At 40.8% G+C, this 18,136-nt stretch overlaps 1 protein-coding gene across 2 annotated transcripts in view; it reads right to left on the reverse strand.

Annotated features, from left to right (window-relative positions):
- Positions 1 to 9,093: 9,093 nt before the first annotated feature.
- Positions 9,094 to 18,136, reverse strand: part of UBE2E3 (ubiquitin conjugating enzyme E2 E3) — a 64,799-nt gene continuing 55,756 nt past the window's right edge. For both annotated transcript variants that reach the window (XM_073646799.1, XM_073646800.1), the window contains exons 5-6: positions 16,339 to 16,486; positions 9,094 to 9,706 (exon numbers count right to left, since the gene is read on the reverse strand). In XM_073646799.1, coding sequence (XP_073502900.1) covers positions 9,609 to 9,706; positions 16,339 to 16,486 — 246 coding nt within the window. In that variant the 3' untranslated portion in view covers positions 9,094 to 9,608. The remainder of the gene's footprint in view (positions 9,707 to 16,338; positions 16,487 to 18,136) is intronic.

The raw sequence follows: 18,136 nt of genomic DNA on the forward strand, positions 1-18,136 counted from the left end.
ATTGTGCCAAGCTTGTGCTTCTGGCGATACGCACCCTGTAAATTGTTAAGTGCTCTGTCCCCACTACAATAATGCCAAACCTGTGGCTGCCTACTGCAGTTTAGGCACAGTGGGGCTCAGGAGGGGGGCATTTAGTTTTGGGAGTGTAGGATTTACTGGATTTTATTTGAGGGGGCAGGAGCCATGTCATTTTTCCAGTCTTTGTTCTACTAGTAACATGGGAACCCCCTATAGTTCCAGTGACAGATGACGGACCTGAGTGGGGACTGGTTTTGTGTGGGATAAATTAGGTTTTTTTATTGGTAACATTTTGGGGTACGTAATATTTTTGATCGCTTCCAGAATAAGGCTGGATCATATTCTTGTGTTCTACGCTGAGCACTTATGTCAGGGTTTCTGTGTAAATCCCACAAAAATGCGATTCAGACGAAATTCCCGATGGAACCACCGCCCATAATGAGGCAGATGGAGACACTTTGGGCTCCGTTTGGCGTCTCCTCCGGTGGTATCCATCTTTAGTGGAGCATTGGGTCAGACGATGTAGGACAGAGAAAAACTGTATATGGTAACTAAAGTATGGTAACTAAAGTACCTGTCAAAAGCTTGGTCACACTGGTTCATGCAACTGTTTTCCCTGTTCATATTGGAATGTGCACACTGTAGATTCAGACTGAAGGCAGCAAAACCACAAAGGAACACATAAGTAAATAAGGAGTACAGCCAAAACTTTCTCTTAAGTAGTTTCACCAGGTAGCCAACTGGAATGGCTTTCCAACAGTGGTGAAGGAGTTCCAAGATGTGCTGAGCACTTGTTGGCTGCTTTGCCTTCACTCTGTTTCTAAATCATCCAAAACCATATCAATTGGTTCAAGGTTGGGCGATTGTGGAGGCCATGTCATCAGACATAGCAATCCATCTTTCTCTTTCTTAATCACATAGCCCTTACACAGCCTGAAGGTGTGTTTTGGATCTTTTCTCTATACCAACACAAATAATGGTCCCACTAAGTGCAAACCAGCTGGATGGCATATCATTGCTGAATGCTGTGGTAGACCTTGTGTGACCAAGTGTACCTTGAATTTGGAATAAATCACCAATACTGTCATCAGCAAACGCCCCTCGCCATCACACATTCTCCTCCATGATTCATGGTTAGTAGTGTTGTGCAAACGTGCTCGGATAATGGGTTATCTGAGCATGCTCGAGTCCTAACAGGGTATCTTCAACGTGCTCGGAAAATATGTTCGCGTTGCCGCGGCTGCATGTCTCGACAGTTGCAACACATGCCGGGATTGCTCGTTTGTCAGACAATCCTGCATGAATCATGCAGCTAAGGCGACGAGAACTTATTTTACGAGAACACCGAAGATACTCAGTTACAACTCAAGAGTGTTCGGATAACCCCACACTTAGAAAAGGTGAGTGGATGGTTATTTTTGAGTATCATAAAGACGTGGTTGTTACGAAAATTCTAACATTTTGACTGATCATCCCACAGTACAGATTTTCACTTATCTAATGTGTATTCCTTAGCCCAAACATGTCTCTTCTTGTTTGCAATCCTCAATAGTGGCTTCTTTGAGGCAATTTGACCATAAAAGCCTGCTTCTCATAGTCTCCACTGTAAAATTGATTTTAAGATGGGTCTGCCAATTGAGGTCTGTGCGTCATTTATGAGGGCTATTATCTAAGCTGCAGTCAATTTGTGGTTTCTGAGGCTGGTAACTCTGATGAACATATCCTCTACAGTAGAGGTAATTCTTGGTCTTTACTGGGGGATTCTCAGCAGAACTTGTTTCCTCATAGTGATTGACGGATTTTATGAGGGCATTTGAGGATACCTTCAAGGTTCTGGCAATATTACAGATTGACTAATCTTTGTCTTAAACGTAATGGACAATTGTTTCTCTTTACTTTGTGGAGTGGTTCCTGTATGAAACGGTGTACCAACACTGCTTTTACAAAACACACATGGTGACCACAAACAATTATTGAAAACCAGTGATTCCACAAATGAACTCTTCACGAGGTACAACTTGTTTAGTGGAAGCCACTACCTGATGAATCGGCTTGCAAGAATTCCAAGGAAATGCAAAGCTTTCATCAGAGTAAAAGAGAGATACTTTGATGAATCTGTGGTTTAATACATAGTCTGGTCTGTTTCACAAGTATTTCTTTACTTCTTGGTTCCATATGTGTTCTGTCGTGGTTTTAGCACCTTTAGTCTGAATCTACAATGTGACCAATTCAATAAGAACAAGGAAAATTCTTGCATGAACAGGTGTGTTCAAACTTTTCACCACCAGTGCATTTAAGTACTAGTGGTTATTTATCTTGCGTTTTTCTTGGTAGAATTAAAAGAAAAAAAGACCAGAGGAAAAAAAATTATTTCTTTTTTATAATCAAGATTGTCATTTTTTTCTATAAACGTCTATAGCCCATTAATAAAAAAAATCCAGTGAAAAGTCTGCTTTACCAGAGCAGTTTGTCTTTATCTTCTGTGCCCCTCCAGTCAAAAGTTATTGCCCTCTGCAATAAAGATACAAATTTTCCCAACAAGGACTGGCGTATACCACAGAACTTCTCTGTAAACATTAGCATTTTCTCCTCGGATACGAACATGGCTGTATCGACAGAGGAGTTCTGTTATATATGCCCAGATGGTTGAAGGGAAAAGATGGATATTTTTTATTGAGGCAGGGAGGGCATAACTTTGTAACGGAGGGGCACAGAAGAAAAGCTGTTCCAGAATCAATGAAACGGTGGAAAACGGAGGAGACACAATTTAAATTAAATAAAAAAATCCAGCAAAAAGTCCTCGTTAAGAAAACGGTCAGCATAAAATGACTGTTCAGACCAAGCACAGGAATGCAGTGCTCCTTTGGTGTGGCCAAAAAGTTGAGCACACCTTCCCACCTACTGGTTTTCCATCTATTTCCACCCCCTCTTCCTTGAATGACAGCTCTGGCTGTACGGAAGCCAAAGGATGCCCAAGATTAGTGATGAGTGCAAGTGCACGCTACTCGAGTTTGCCTGGGGTACTCGAGTATGCACCAAGTATCGTGAGTGTTCGAGAGACATGTTCGAGTCCCCGCGGCCGCATGTTTCGCAGCTGTTATACAGCCACAAAAACATGTGGGGATTGCCTGACTATCGCCTCCTAATACCATTTTTAATGATACATTTTTTTATACCTAGATGCTACATTTACTTAAAAACTATCGTCATTCCTTTATGCCTGAGGATAGCCTATTAGTCAGCGATCACCATCAACCACTGCTACACTTGGATCATGCCAACAGCAGCATGACTGACATTCCAGCGGGTGCAGACTCCCAGCAGGGAGAGGTCTGGTCCTGCAAATGCAAGCTTCACAGCTGATCTGTTCATTATACGCTCCAGGTATGACAGATAAATAACTAATGATGCACATTACTGGACTGTATATGAGGATATTGCAAAATGTCCCTCCTCTCCCACATCACTCATTGCCTTGCTGCTTTTGACTAAAGTTAGCTCTCACATTTCCTGCACATATGACAATTAGAGAGGAGCGGACCCGTGGAAGTTGGGGGTTCTGGTACCCGACCCCAACTTTAGTCCAATGTTCAGTTACCAGAACTGTACCTGAACTTGAATCAGAACCTGAACCCCATTGAATACAATGGGAGACCCAAACTTTGGATCTGGAAAAGAAAAATCTCTCTCAACATTGCAACGGAATTCCGGCAGAAGTCAGTGTGCAGGCGTTTAATACCGGACACCAACTGTCTAGTACAAACCCTGAACTTTTAAAGTTTGGGTTCGCTCATCTATAAGGACTATTAATACTGAGTGCTTTCTACTCCCTTTTCCTGCATTTGGATCAGAAAGCAGGGGGAAGTAGCTAAAAGGAAGAGAGCCGTTCGCATAAAAAAAAGGTGTCCAGGTTTTTTTAAAAAAAAACTGATGCCGCTTGCTTTCAGAAACAGTGCCATGTCTGATTATGGATTCAGCTGAGCCAAATTCATTTTAATTGGGCTAGGTTGCAGTACCAGCCCAAATACCCGCTTTGCAGCCTAAAAGTCTCCTCACCTTGGCATGTCAGGCTTGTCATGTCACTCTCCGTAAAGGAGAAACATTACGCCTCTCACCCAGCCACACCAGATCTCACACTTTGCACTGACGAGGGGCAGTACCCCGAAACACAGTATCTGCAAATTGAGATTTTGGTTTTGGCTTTTTATCCTGAGTCATGTAACAAGGATCATTAGATAAATGAATATTTACCAGAGGAGCATTGTGGCTTAAAAGTCTCTTCACCTTGGCATGTTAGACTTGCCATGTCACTCTCCACAAGGAGAAACGTCACCCCTTGAAATCCTTAACATTATGTGAAAAGCTCAAGCAAAGAGACAGCTAGAGCAACAAGTTTTTGTTGTGTGAGGGGGGCCTACCATGTATCACGAAATCTCCATATTTTGTCTCCCCTTCCCTATTCCTCGCTTAGTGCTGATGCACATAAAGCAGTTTAGTAAAATGACTGAAACTTCGGCCATGCTAGTGTTGGCTGGAAAATAATTGGAAAACAAGGGCTCTGTACACATCTTATTGTGAAAACACATTTGGTGCATGCTCTAAACATAGGAACCCATCGGAGGGCAAGAGATTATCCATTCATCTTCTATAGGAGTTGAATCCGTATGAAATCCTTCTTTTATCGTATAGGCAAAAGCTGCAGATTGCCTTCTGTTGCCAATTAGGCCTAATGTACAGGTGCATCTCACCAAAAAGTTAATTCATTTCAGTTCTTCAATACAAAAAGTGAAATTCACATATTATATAGAGTCATTACAAAAAGAGTGATCTATTTCAAGTGTTTATTTCTGGCAATGTTGATGATTATGGCTTACAGCCAATGAAAACACAAAAGTCATTATCTCAGTAAATTAGAATATTGAACAAAAACCTACAAAGGCTTCCTAAGCGTTTAAAAGGGTTCCTTAGTCCATTTCAGTAGGCTCCACAATCATGGGGAAGAATGTAATTGTACATTTGAAGAATCATATTAACCAGAATAAAAGAGACAAAATAATTATGTTTTAAACTGGGACAATTTCAGGTTCGATAAATTTAATATGAAAATTACAATACACCGTAACGTGGACCTCTCAACGCTTTCTCACATTACATAAATGACTTACTGTTCCTATACCGCTAACCTCTCCAAATAATCAGCAGGAAACAACTTACTTGTTTATGTTCCCCCTTTAAACCTTCGTATGAAGCAATCAAACCTCTCTCTATCCATCAAGGCGTCCTTTATGCAATTTTAACTTCCATGTACACAAAACAGAGTAATTCAGAGTTAAAGTATTTTCCCTTCATTTTAATCAAGCGCTTAAACGGTAACAAGCATTTTGTAAAAAGGAACCTGTTCGGTTAGAAACAACCACTATAGCCTTATATATGCCGACTGTTAGAATAAAGCGAAGTCTTTTATGTGCCGTAGTAATGTTTCCATGCTTTAAAAAGAACTTTTACAACTACAAATGAATGCCAGATGTTACTTAAAAGCCTACAGCTAAATTATTTAAAAGTATCAACAATTAGAGGTTCAAAAAACGACTAAGCGAGCTTAGGACCACCGGCGTGTAACAGACATATATTTTGCCATAAATGTTTGAGATCTGAGAAAGAGATACCCCATTTAGGGTATGTGCACATGGCATCTTTTTTCAAGCAGAATAAGGCTGAAAATGTGCAACAAAAGTGCTCCATATAATGTACATAATGCACAGCAATGTCAAAACGATACTGCTGTGCACATGTTCTGTCATATATCATAGGGTTCGGAAATAGTGGGTAAAAGAAGAGGCATGATCATTCTTTGGACGGCTTCCATTTGAAAACCGCTCACTTTCTATACTAACAGTATAGTGTGGAATATGGACAAGAGAAAGGCTGAAAACATAGCGGCACTCACCACTGATGACTTAAAACTAGTGTTGAGAGAGTATGTTCTGTCCGAGTATGCTCGGGCCGAGCTCCGAGTATTTATAGCTGCTCGGTGATTAGGTTGAATCGCTCCCGTGTACATGATTTGTGACTGTTTGACAGCTTTATTACATGTGAGGAATGTGTAAGAAATTGACAGTTTTATTACATGTGAGGAATGTCTAACAGTTGCAAATCATGCACACGGGAGCGATTCAAGCATATCACCGAGCAGCTGTAAATACTCGGAGCTCGGCCCGAGCATACTCGGCGAAAGGGTTAATAGAACATACTCGCTCAACACTACTTAAAAAGCATCTTTATTGAGGGAACATGCACATGATCTGGAGCTAGGAAAGAAGATGAGAGACTGCTGTTTCGAGCGAAACGCGCTTCTTCCGGCTCAATGATGAGCCGGAAGCAGGTTTCACGCAAAACAGCTGTCATTCAACTATACTTTCCTAGGTCCAGATCATGTGCATGTTCCCTCAATAAAGATGTAGTTTTAAGTCACCAGTGGTGAGTGCCGCTATCTTTTCAGCCTTTTTCTTCTCCATATATGAAAACTTCTGCAGCTAAGTACCACCTTATACTGTTTTTTTTTCTGAACATTGTACAGATTCAGGTTTATTTTCAAATTTAACATGATACATCCCAATTATAAGTGATATGTACATGAAGGCACCTCAGGAAAATGATCACAGGCGTTTACCTGAAGTGGCTTTGACTGTGAAAATTTGGTGGCTGCGCTGGCATACGACACCGTGTCCACATAGCCTCAGGCTGTATTAAATGGTCTTCATCATGGAAACCTTCACAAGCCCTGTATTAGCACATTGAAAAAGAGATCTGCTTCCCCGATTCAATGACAAGCGCAGGAGCAGGCAAGAAAAACAGTAGTCCCATAAGATGAGTAGTCCCAACTTTTACCATGCAGGTACAGAAATACCATAGAAAATATATAAAATGTCTATTTTAAGTCAAGTAAATGTACCTTAACCTAAGACATATGGACAAATACATCAGTCTCCATATCCATGCTATAATGGTGACCCCTGAAATATAAAACAATCAGTATTAAGAGACCCCATGGTAAAGGAAAGCTAAAAGTGAATTTATCAACAGGCAGCAACACTTTCTCCCACTACTGTTTGCCACTTCCATCACTGATTTATAGGGCAGATGTTCAGAATGTTTTTTTTTCTCCCTAGGTGTCAGAGGTTAGTGCCCCCTACTCTTAGTCAATGAACACTATATAATGGAGAAAAGTATTTTGCATCCTCCACATTACAACTACATGGAGATTTTATGACTTCCCATTCTAAATCCAGAGATATTAATATGAAGATAGTCCCACGTTGCAGCTAAAACAGCTTCCATTATTCTGGGAAGGTTTTCTACAAGATTTTGTAAGGGGTCTGTGGGAAGTTTTGCCCAGTTATCCCGAAGAGCATTTGTGAGGTCAAAGGCTGATGTTTGAGGAGTTCTTTTTCGCAATTTCTTTCCTAGTTCTTCCCAAAGATATTGAATGGGGTTGATTAAGACTCGGTGGGGCCGGTTAAGTTCTTCCACACCAAACTCCCCCAACCATGTATTTATGGAATTTACTTGTGCTGATATTCTGACGCATTAAAGGGTTAAAGGGGTACTCCCATCTCCAAGATCCTATCCTAATATGGAGTAGGTGCAATAATAATAATAATAGTAAATACCTCCAATTAGAAATGTAGTATAGTTTTTCTGATTCACTATGTCTTTCCTCATGTGCAGGTATTGCTGGACCTTAGGTATCCATGGTTACTACCACTAGCAACTAGCTAACTGTCACTATATCAGTGATCATAACCATGGATACTTGAGGTTCTGCAATGCCTGCACATGAGGAAAGAGACATAGCGAATCAGAAGAACTATACTACATTTCTAATTGGAGGTATTTGCTAATATTATTATTATTATTACACATGCTAGATATTGGGATAGATTCTTGGACATGATAATACCCCTTTAAGATTTCTTTTTACTGGCCTGCCTGACTGTGCCATGCCAACTGCAAAAAGTATAGTAGAGGAGGTATAATGCAATCAAGCAGCTAACATCGACTCCTTCACCAAACTTTAAGGCTGGCAACATGCAGATAACATTCTCCTGGCATTCACCAGACTCATCCATCCGATGCCAGATAGAGAAGCATGATCAGTCATTGCACAGTATACGTTTTCTCAGGAGGCTTTACACCATTCCATCCAATACTTAGCATTGTGCTTGGTGATATAAGGCTTGCATGTAGAGGCTTGGCCATGAAGCTCCCGACGCGCAGTGTTTGTACTGATATTGATAGTAATAGAAGGCTGTGTGGCACTCTAAGATGAGTACTCAAGTAGGATCCACTCCAAATATTGTGAAAGTTATAGGCTTGACACTCCAGGGGTTGATGTGAAAATATGAATAAAGTTTATTTTTTTTGTATACTCTAGTTCTGATGAAGGCTAAATGACTGTCTGAAACGTCACTATATATACAGTGGAATGCCTGTGCTGATATTGATGCCAGAGAAGGTTTGGACTCTGCAGTTATTAAGCCAGCAGTCACTGACCCAGATCTGTAACTTTATGTGGTCTCCACTTTGTGGATGAGGTTCCTTTCACTTTATATCAATATCACTCTCAAGTGATTGTGGAATATTAAGGAGGGAAGAAATTTGATGACCTGTTACAATGATGACATCCCATTATAGGACCATGCTAGTGTCAGTGCGCTCTTTAGAAGAAGTCATTCTTCTACAAATGGTAGTAAACGGCAGAGGGCATGGTGAGGAGTCGGGTGTTATACATGACAATGGGACTGGATGAAAAACCTGACATTCAATGATCCCAATAGTTTTCTTCATATGGTGTACATATATCTGTCTGTCCTTCTATTTGTCTCAATTCCTCAGCAAAAAGAAGCAAAGAATAATTATCCCTTTTATAATTTCAGCCATAAATTACATTAGGAATCAAAATCCAAGATTATCACAAATTGTATTAAAAAGATCGATGCGTTGAATCCGAATAAAAGTCATTTCCACGCCTCTCAAAAGACCATTGATTTCATCATGTGGGAGCAAAGAAACGTACACCTTAGGGAACATGTTTATTGTGTTCGGGGTAATACATTGGGTGCTCTCGGAGCTACAAAGGGAATAAAGGAAATTCTTCAGTACAAACTGACAAAGGTTAAACAGTATTCACAACAGCATGTACCACATAATTGGAAATATTTCTGGGTTTAATACAAATGACATTTTCTAGTAATCTACAGCTAAACTTTAATAACGTCATCATACAGATAATGAATTAGGCTAAAATGCACTATAATATTTGGTTTGGAACGGTATCCTTAGTACATCACAAAATACATTTTGATATCCCAAAGAAGCAAGACTTGCAAGTAGGCATTTTAACATGACTAATCTACAGCTACAAACTTCTACTCTTGATAGCATTTACCTTTCTTGGGGCAGTATAACCATATAGGATAAAAGCAGAGAGTAGAATCAGTTTAACATATACACAGAAGTCCGTATTGTAAAGGCTATAAAGATTCCTTGCATGTTGTACAGATGCCTTGTGCTTCTTCCCGCTGTACAGCTTATGTAGCGTATCTCTTGGTCCACTGCCTGGCTATCCTGTCATGCTCTGCTCTGTTGGTCAAATACTGAGTGGCTATGCTTCCAACCAGGGGATCAGCTACAAGGAAGGAAAGAAAGAGGTTACATCAGCAAGATATTTCATGAGAATACATCCAATATGTGCCAACTAACAAGTCCAGCACGTGCAGCATCCTCAAATGCACTGACAAAACATGAAGTGGCTGCAGATGCAACTAAATTGTGTGTCCTATAAATATCCTTTGTCTTCAGTCGCTTTAAACTATTGGAAGAACTGACGTCATAAGCTTTAAAGCAAACTCTTATAAAGCCATACTGCCCTATGTAACTGTGGCGTAGTTCAGGCACCAGCTTGCTCTCTGTAAGGCTCCATTCACATTGCGTTTTTGCCCACGTTCAGTGGTCCCGTCAGGGCTTGCACCCGAACCACCCCGGAAAACAGGATTCAGCTTATGCACCAATTGAACTATAGACTATAATGGTGCCAACGTGTACTCTGGCGTGCATCATTTTTGGGCATGTACACCTACTGGACAGACAAGTAGATATAGTGGACTGCGTATGAGTGTCAACCTAGATCCACCCAGTGTCCTGAGTGTCCACTTAGAGTGTCTAGTAGATCATAAGTTGACTGTTGGCACCATTATATTCTATGGCCCTGTCGACGCATACGCCCGAAACATGTTTTTTTTGGAGGGGGAGGTTCGCAAACAAGCCCCGAAGGGACCACTGTATGCGAGCAAAAACGCAATGTGAAAGGAGCCTTAGCCAATAAGAGTAGGAAAAAAAGTGTGCTAAATAAGAGTATTTGAGGAATTTACTGGAATTGTAGGTATGAATCCAAAGTAGCCTTGACTAAAGTGTTTCCATGAAGTGTCCCGAAACCACTCAGCGGCTCACCAAATCACTGGAAGTAAGGGGAGAAGAGGTCGAGAGAGCGCCCCTTCTGACCATTTTGGACTCGTACCAATGAAACGGTTGTATTCTTTCGTCTCCCCTATTAGTAATTTTACATTTTTTGCACCATAATCACCAGTGGAGAACATCGGTCTGCCCACACTTGCACAGTTCAGCATAGTTTTTATTTATCTCGGCAACCTGAAGAGGGGGCTTTAAACCAGATGTGTCATTATATACTAATAGGCCAGGTGCAAACTTCCCAGTCACAGGTCTGAAGTCAGATTTGCTATAAATCATTGGAGCCAATTAGGCTGTGGATGCCTAGGTATCACATAAGGCGCCCACCAGAATGCTGGTATTAGAGTTCCTGCCAAGAAAGTTCACAGTGTCCTAACTTGGCTGCCGAGGACTATCGACGTGGACCCTGGACCAGGGCCCTGCAAATATTTTTTGCTCAACTGTATACACACTTCAATAGTGGGTATTTATGCCCTTATTAAAATCCGATTTGAATTATGGCGGCAATATGTACTAATTAGGTTGTCCCTAAAGCTGTATATAGCTGCATGATTGCTAGATCTACCATATGCCCATCAGAAGAGTCTAATAAAACGGCGGAGGTGTGCATGAGCAAGGCAAACCATTGTGAAGTGGTATTGAAATCTGAGAATGTGTGTGAAGCACAACCAGGGCTGCGGAGTCGGTAAGCCATACCTCCAACTCCAACATTTCCATGAGACAGACTCCGACTCCCTCATACATGGCTCATGTTTAAGTGATAAATTTACTGTAGCACAGATTCATCTCAGCTAAAAGTCTAGCTGAGATCAGGAATAGGACATTTCATAACTTTCCCAAATTCTTATGAAAAAATATTCCCCACAAACTGCATTGAACTACTGTACCCAATTTATTATATATTTTAGGAGTCGGAGATGGTCCATTTTGTACTGACTCCACAGCCCTGATACAACGACAATGGCGACATGACTTTGGAACAAACCCATCAACATGTCTGTCAATCGCTCGCATTTGTGATAAATTTGAAACCTTTGGCACTGACTGCACTACAGGAAGAATGGAAATGTCATGCAAAACTATCCGTGAGGACATTGCAACTAAAGTTGTTCCTACAGTAGTTTGCTGAAATCAGAAGTGTCTGGATGTGAATGGTGACCACTTGGAGCACCTAATGTGATTGCAGAAGTCAAACAGGTCTTATAGCTACAATTTGTTGTCTATATAAATCTAGTAATAAAGCTTTTATACAGATATTTTTCATGTTGAATTGTGTATAACGTTTTTTGGGCCACCCTGTATATTCGTTGCGTTTGATTTCTAGGAGAGATCAAAAAGATCAGGCACATAAGTAAATTGTGGGGAATGACAGCCTCCATTTCATAGCATCTGATGGGCTGCTGTGTACACAGGGCGAGCAGCCATTGCTAGAAGAGGCAGAGGGAACTCTCTCTGTAAAAAATGCTCCCTACTCATGAGATTGGGGTATTCGTTAAACATTTACTACAATTTTTTTGTGCAGTTTTGGCTCTAAGAAGAGAGTGCCTGTCGCCATACCATGCTGTTTAAGTGAGCAAAAACTTGCACATGATACACAACCACATTATGCTTTTGTCAATTAACTTCATCTCAATCCTAAACTTTGTAGGGTTTTTTTTCCACCATGAAATAATATTTTGGGTCACTGCCAGCACTAGGGAGAGGTGGGGGGAAGGTCGTCCAATCCACACACACTCTATACAGCTCACACATGAAGAATTGTCTGTACTATTACACTGACATGATCCAGAATTGAAGCAGGATTCCTAGAATCTCAAGATGAACTTTAGACATCTACAATCTGCGCATAGAGTAAAACTAGTGCCCTTCATGTGGCTGCACTCAGCTTACTGAATGTACTGGAGGAAACGTGCAAGGAGAGCTCTGCCAATCTGTATGACCAACTAGCCAGCGCGCCAACTGACCTCACCTGATGAAGCTGCAGTTGGATGCAGCGTAATGTGTGGGTTCCCTTTCCCTATTTTCCTAACCGTCCTCACCCCCATATACACAAATTTATTTTTTTTATTACGTTTGCAGATGTGTGCGTTTCTTTGCATCTTTTCAGTGAACCTTTTACTTTTGTATAATCATTGGTTTATATTTTCACATTGCAGCCCCCCCCCCCCCACACCACCAGTCTATTTTAAAAGGGAATTTTTCAACAGATTTTTCTATGTAATCTGAGTACAGCATGATGTAGGGACCAAGACCCTGATTCCAGCAATATTCCAGCTGGGATGCATACTGTGATTTTGATACAATCACAGTTTTCTCTGCTGCAGATCTAGCAGAGCTCAGAATGCCGAGCTGTGTATAACCCCGCCCACACCACTGATTGGCAGCTTTCTGTGCACTTGTGTTCTGTCAGAAAGCTGTTGATCAGTGGTGGGGGATGGGGCTATAGAGCAGATGACTAGAAGACAAGAAACACCTAGTCCTGTAGCGATAACCTCCTTCTGATAAAACACAGATTTTGTTGAAACAACAACACAACCTAGTAAGTGGGACATCCCTGGAATTGGGCTTTCTACCCCTACATCACTTTGCTCTCAGATTAAATAGCAAAATCAGAAAAGTCCCGGCACTCATAGAAGGTATAACCATATATCTTTAATGTTCAGTTGGGTCAGTGTTACGTAATACAGCCCATTCTGAGCTTTCTACAGCACTATTTACCCTCCAATTGCACCACCGCTATAGTGGAGTGCTGATTGTTAAACACCTACTAACAGAATCCATTTAATAGTGGTGCCTTCACCGAACATTTTTAATGATCTTCAATGTAGTCTGACCATAAGATAGCCGATACATTTGTACACCCCCGGTGAGACCTCAATATGCAGTTAAAACAGTTTGCATAGCTAGCATACAACTTTCGTGTGAGGGAGTTGGAAGGAGTTTTTCAAAGGATAGATAATAAATGTACACTGAGGGCCGGGCCCCTCTGCTAATTACCTTAAAGGGTAAGTTCATAAGAGCGCTGGCGCATGCGCACTGCAGTACTTTGCTCTGCCCTCAGCAGGGCAGAGAGAAGTATGCCTGAGAAGAAGCGCAAAGGGGAATAGTGTGGATGATGTAGGACGCGTCATCCACACGAAGCAGAGAAGGAGGACGGCATCGCAAGAAGAGAGGAGGCACCGGACCAAGACCAGTAATGCCCATCGGACTGGATCACCTGCAGGCGAGTACAAAAAAAGGTCTTTTTTTTTTGCCTTTCAGGGCGAATTGGTGTCATAGGTGGAGCATTATAGACTGCTGTAACAAAGGTCTGAAATGTGGTGGCTGTAGGTTATATCGGGAAAAAAAATTGTGACAGGTTCCATTTAACTACAATGGGGGTCTTATGTCCCCATTCCTCCTTACAGCATAAGTGCAATGCGTTTGAGTGGGTATACGATCAAGCAAGCCCCCCACCTCCCCAAGCTGATGGAGATCGCAAGAGTACAGCGCTCATCTGCTCCTTCAACCACTCAACTCTATGCAGAAAGGTCTTTCTTGAACCCAATTTTATTGCAAGGATCTCCCCAAATGTATGCTATCATTGAAAGAAGTTTTCCTCCATGAGAACGCAGCAGCACAGTATTTTTAATAGATACATTATTTTGCATTAAACCTTCGCCATCTGCTCTGCCCTGAAATGTAAGGACATCATTTACAGCAGAAATGATGACATGTAATTCAGGCTTGTAAGTGTATTCAATGAAGCAAAGCTTCAGATTCAGAAGTGATCACCACTGAAAGTGCTTGTGCTTTATGTAACATTTTTCAAACAAAAAAAACATTTATAGCAAATTATAAGGAAAATATTGTTTATTTCCATGATTTAATATTTCAAACTAAACTGTGTGTACAATTATTAGGCAAGTGTTTTCACCATATCATCATTTTTATGCAAATTTTCCAACTCTGCGCTGTATAAACTTGAATGCTTATTGGATCAAGCAGATCAGGTGATCTATATTTGTGTAATGTGGAGGATGGGGCCAAAGGATACAACGCCCTTTATCAAGGTGTGCAGAATTTTTAGGCAGCTTGTTTTCCTCAGGCAAAATGGGCCCAAAAAGAGAGATTTAACACTCGTGATGGTTCTGTGATTGCACCCCAACATCTGATCAATTTCACAAGTTTTTTTTGCAAATACTAAACAGGGTCGCAAAAAACATGTTGAGAAAAAAAAAAGACACATTAACGGTGAAAGATTTGAGAAGAATCAAACATGAAGCGACCATGAAGCCTTATCCTTCAGTGCTGTCATATCTTGAACTGTGACCTCCCTGGAGGCCCAAAAGTACAAGGTGTTCAGGGACGCGGCCAAGGAAAGAAGACTGAAACCCGACCACCACTGAGCAAGACCCAGAAGGTGAAACGTCAAGACTGGGACAAGAAATATCTGAAGACAGATTTTTCAAAGGTTTTATGGACTGATGAGATGAGAGTGACTCTTCACGGACCAGATGGATGGATTTGGGGCTGGATCAATAATGGACACAGACCTTCACTTCCACTCAGACGTCAGCAAGGTGGAGGTGGGGTACTGCTATGGGCTGGTATTGCTAAAGATGAGCTAGTTAAACATTACAGGGTTGACGATGGATTCAAAATCAGCTCCCAAACCTACTGACAGTTTTTAGAAGACACTTTCTTCAATCAATGGTAGAGTAAAGTCTGCATCTTTCAAGAAAACCATGATTTCCTGCAGGACAATGCTCCATCGCAGCATCTAAGTCTCCACTGCTCAGCTGAGAGTAAAGACCATAAAGATGAACAAATAATGACACGACCCCTTCCTCACCCGATTTAAACCTTAGGCCACATTCACACATTCAGTATTTGTAAACCAAAATCAGGAGTGGAACAATCAGAGAAAAAGTATACTAGAAACAAGTCACCACTTCTGTCTTTATTGCCCATGTTTGGCTTACAAACACTGAGGTAAAATACTGACCGTGGCCTTATTGAGAAGTTGTGGGCGACTTGGGTTGAAGGAAATCAGTCAACTCTCTGATTGGTATTTGGGAGGCTATGGTTGGTGCTGCCCAAAAAGTTGATCGTCCACAGATTAAGAAACTGAAAGACTCCATGGATGGAGCTTATGAATGTTGTTGAAAAGAAGGATTGCTATATTGGTCTCAGATATATTTTTGGAAATGTATTTTGCATATTTTGAGTTGTTTGGTCATTATTCTCACTGTAACAGATGAAAGTAAACAACTGTAATGGGAAAATGTACGTTTTTAATGTAGTTGCATAATAGTTCTGCACACTAATAGTTTTGAAATAATTCTGAACACATTCTCATAAGCAAGACAAAACCTCACTTTTACTTTTCGAAATATTCAGGTTTATTAACCTTTTGTATTGACCAACAACACTATATTTGATCAATAATAAAATCAATCAAAAATACAAATTGCCTGATAATTGTGCACACAGCTTACTTTGGCTTAGAAAATATTCATGCTTGAAATTTCTAAAATTTTCTTGCAGTTACCATGAATGTTACACTACATCCTCCTGGGTGTTGTCTGTTCAATGTCATCTTTTTTCTAGTCTATGGGGTAGGACGTTAGTGAAAACTGTCACTGTCACCCTGTAGTAAATGCGAGATCACGTGAAAGGCCAATGTATTCTATGGCAGCGGACAGCACGTCATGCAACCACTTCCGTCATACATCTAGCCTTTAATGCAAGTATTATTGGATTACTCCTATGACGTGTTGAATTGCCCATTTACCTAATATAATGGCTTACCAGGGTTGCAGTCTGTCAAGAGGGAACAAATAGATAGCAAAACTTTTGAGATAGTCAATGCCGGACTCCAGTTATCTTTCAGAATATCCAAGCAGATGACTCCTTGGCTGTTGATATTACAGTGATAGATTCTGGTTCTGAATGTGACCTAAAATTCAAGAAAGAGAAGGGTGCGTTAGGTGTAAACACACTGGATATACTGATAAGACACTGATGACATTATACCTTCCTTCTAAGTGTGTCACAGCCATGTGCTAATATTAATGACCAATCTTTATGAATTTGGAAACAATTGGAGAAAAAAAAAAACTGGAAATAAGTGGAAATGGGTTAGATAATGAAATCACCAGGTCATAAATATTAAAGGATGCGTCCAATTTTATAAAACTTTGATGTACCTTACATATATACTATTGGAAGATTTTAAGTTAAAGGGTTTCTTTCTTGGCTTTTGTCTTGAGTCGACAACGGTTGCAAAAAAGTCTCTCTGGAGGACTCGGTCTCTGCTGCAGTAGACAGGTAAACTATGGATTTAACCGAGTACTGTGTAATGCTTAATTTGTCCTCTGGTCGTGCTGCAGGGAAACTGAACACTTACTGCTAGGTCTCGTTACAGATCCCTAGGGTCCCTGCAGGAAGGACACTATGATCAGCTCTTTGCTTTAGACAACCCCTTCTTTGTTAGAGTCCATTGACAAAGAACCCATTTAGGTCTGAATTGACAGAAAAATCATTTGTTAAATTCCTTCAAACCAGGAGAAGATGAACGTTATTTTGCAGAAGAGTGAACATAGATAACCAATTAGGAAATTCCTTTGATTATGAGCGCAATATGAGCAGCAGATTGAGCGTTAACTGTCATAATCAGCTTTGTTCTCCAATGCTCAAGTCTGCTAGTTACTAGCTATAGGATCTCCTGCCTAATGTTGTTCGCCCCTACAATGTAGCCACATTCCCTCTTTCATTCGTATAGTATTTAGGGGCTGATTCATCAAGAGTCATGAAGAAACAACAGCTGGAGTAAGAAACGAGAAACTTATTAAGAGGCATTAATGGATTTGGTGCATCTTTCGGGGCAGATGTGTGCCAGAATCAGAAAAAACTACTGCTATGCGCCAGAGTCGATTCAAACTACAATTTAAGCTACTTTTCATTCTAACTTATAATGAATTTGTCGAAATGTGATTGGTAAACGTTCCTTTAACTTAGCATCACCAACTTAGAAAAGTTGTGTGTGACAGATAAAGCCACAAAAGTTGCAACATTTTTGCAGAACTTGCAAAATCTACAACTTTGTTAATAGATATTCCTATCTGATTGTTGCTTGGCGTTTACTTTTGTTTTGTTAGGATCACATACACATCATCCATGCTATTTGTGTATTTGCATCAACATTTTATTTTTTTTCCTAATTAAAAAGAACCAGTCACTAGGTTTTTCCCATATAAAGTAGGGCCAGCACCTGTAAGCCCTGTTAACAGTATTCGGGACTGCTGTATACAAGTCCCCAATAGGCTCTGCATAACACAAAAAATAGCTTTTATTATACTCACCTACGGCACAGTCCAACCCGATGGACGTCGCTAGACTTGATCCGGTTTCTCCTGTCTCCTTGAGATTGCCATCCTCCTCCATTCTTCGTGTGAATAACGCTTCCTACGGCATCCACAGTGTCCGCCATCGTTCTTTTGCACAGGTGTACTTCGCTTTGCCCTGCCGAGCGCAGAGCAAAGTGAGCATGCGCGGGAAAAGGACAAAAAGAACCAGCGCATGATCAATACTTTGCTCTACTCACGGC

Source organism: Phyllobates terribilis, unplaced genomic scaffold, assembly GCF_046119375.1.
Source record: "Phyllobates terribilis strain yellow unplaced genomic scaffold, ASM4611937v1 Scaffold_9__5_contigs__length_417890890, whole genome shotgun sequence".
In the NCBI taxonomy this organism is placed as follows: domain Eukaryota; kingdom Metazoa; phylum Chordata; class Amphibia; order Anura; family Dendrobatidae; genus Phyllobates; species Phyllobates terribilis.